The 495-nt window shown below is 33.9% G+C and overlaps 1 protein-coding gene across 1 annotated transcript in view; it reads left to right on the forward strand.

Annotated features, from left to right (window-relative positions):
* Nucleotides 1–320: 320 nt before the first annotated feature.
* Nucleotides 321–495, forward strand: part of LOC103583143 (latent-transforming growth factor beta-binding protein 1-like) — a gene marked incomplete at its 3' end in the record, with an annotated part of 4,728 nt that continues 4,553 nt past the window's right edge. The window contains exon 1 of the mRNA XM_008564544.1: nucleotides 321–402. Coding sequence (XP_008562766.1) covers nucleotides 330–402 — 73 coding nt within the window. The remainder of the gene's footprint in view (nucleotides 403–495) is intronic.

A 495-nucleotide genomic window follows, 5' to 3' on the forward strand; every position in this document is an offset into this window, starting at 1 on the left:
AACCTTTAAAATATTAGACACAATAGTGGAGACGTAATAGTCATATCAAGTAAAACATGGGTAAACAAAATATGAGTGAATTAGAAGTGTTCTGTTTTTTTAAAAATATGTTAACTTAAGAACTCATTAGAATTATTTGCACCTAATCCATAATTTTTTGAGACTGTACTGAATTTATTTGCCTAAATTGCCTTAATGTTACTAAGTCTGAGAGAGCAAAACTGAATTTAAAACATAAATTCGTGGAAGATGTTGATTCCTTTCTTTCTTGTTTCAACTAATTTCTTTTCTTGGTTTTGTCTTTCCTAACATCAGCTGAGTTCACTGAAATGTGTCCTAGAGGGAAAGGTTTTGTCCCCACTGGAGAATCCTCTTATGACACTGGTGATGAAAACTATAAAGGTCAGAATCGAGCGGAAACAAATTTGCAGCACGTGTACATGTCTGCCATTCAAGTGAAAGCATGGCTTGGGTTACACAGAATTAGAGCTCCTT

The sequence above is a fragment of the Galeopterus variegatus genome, unplaced genomic scaffold (assembly GCF_000696425.1).
Source record: "Galeopterus variegatus unplaced genomic scaffold, G_variegatus-3.0.2 Scaffold20040, whole genome shotgun sequence".
Taxonomy (NCBI): domain Eukaryota; kingdom Metazoa; phylum Chordata; class Mammalia; order Dermoptera; family Cynocephalidae; genus Galeopterus; species Galeopterus variegatus.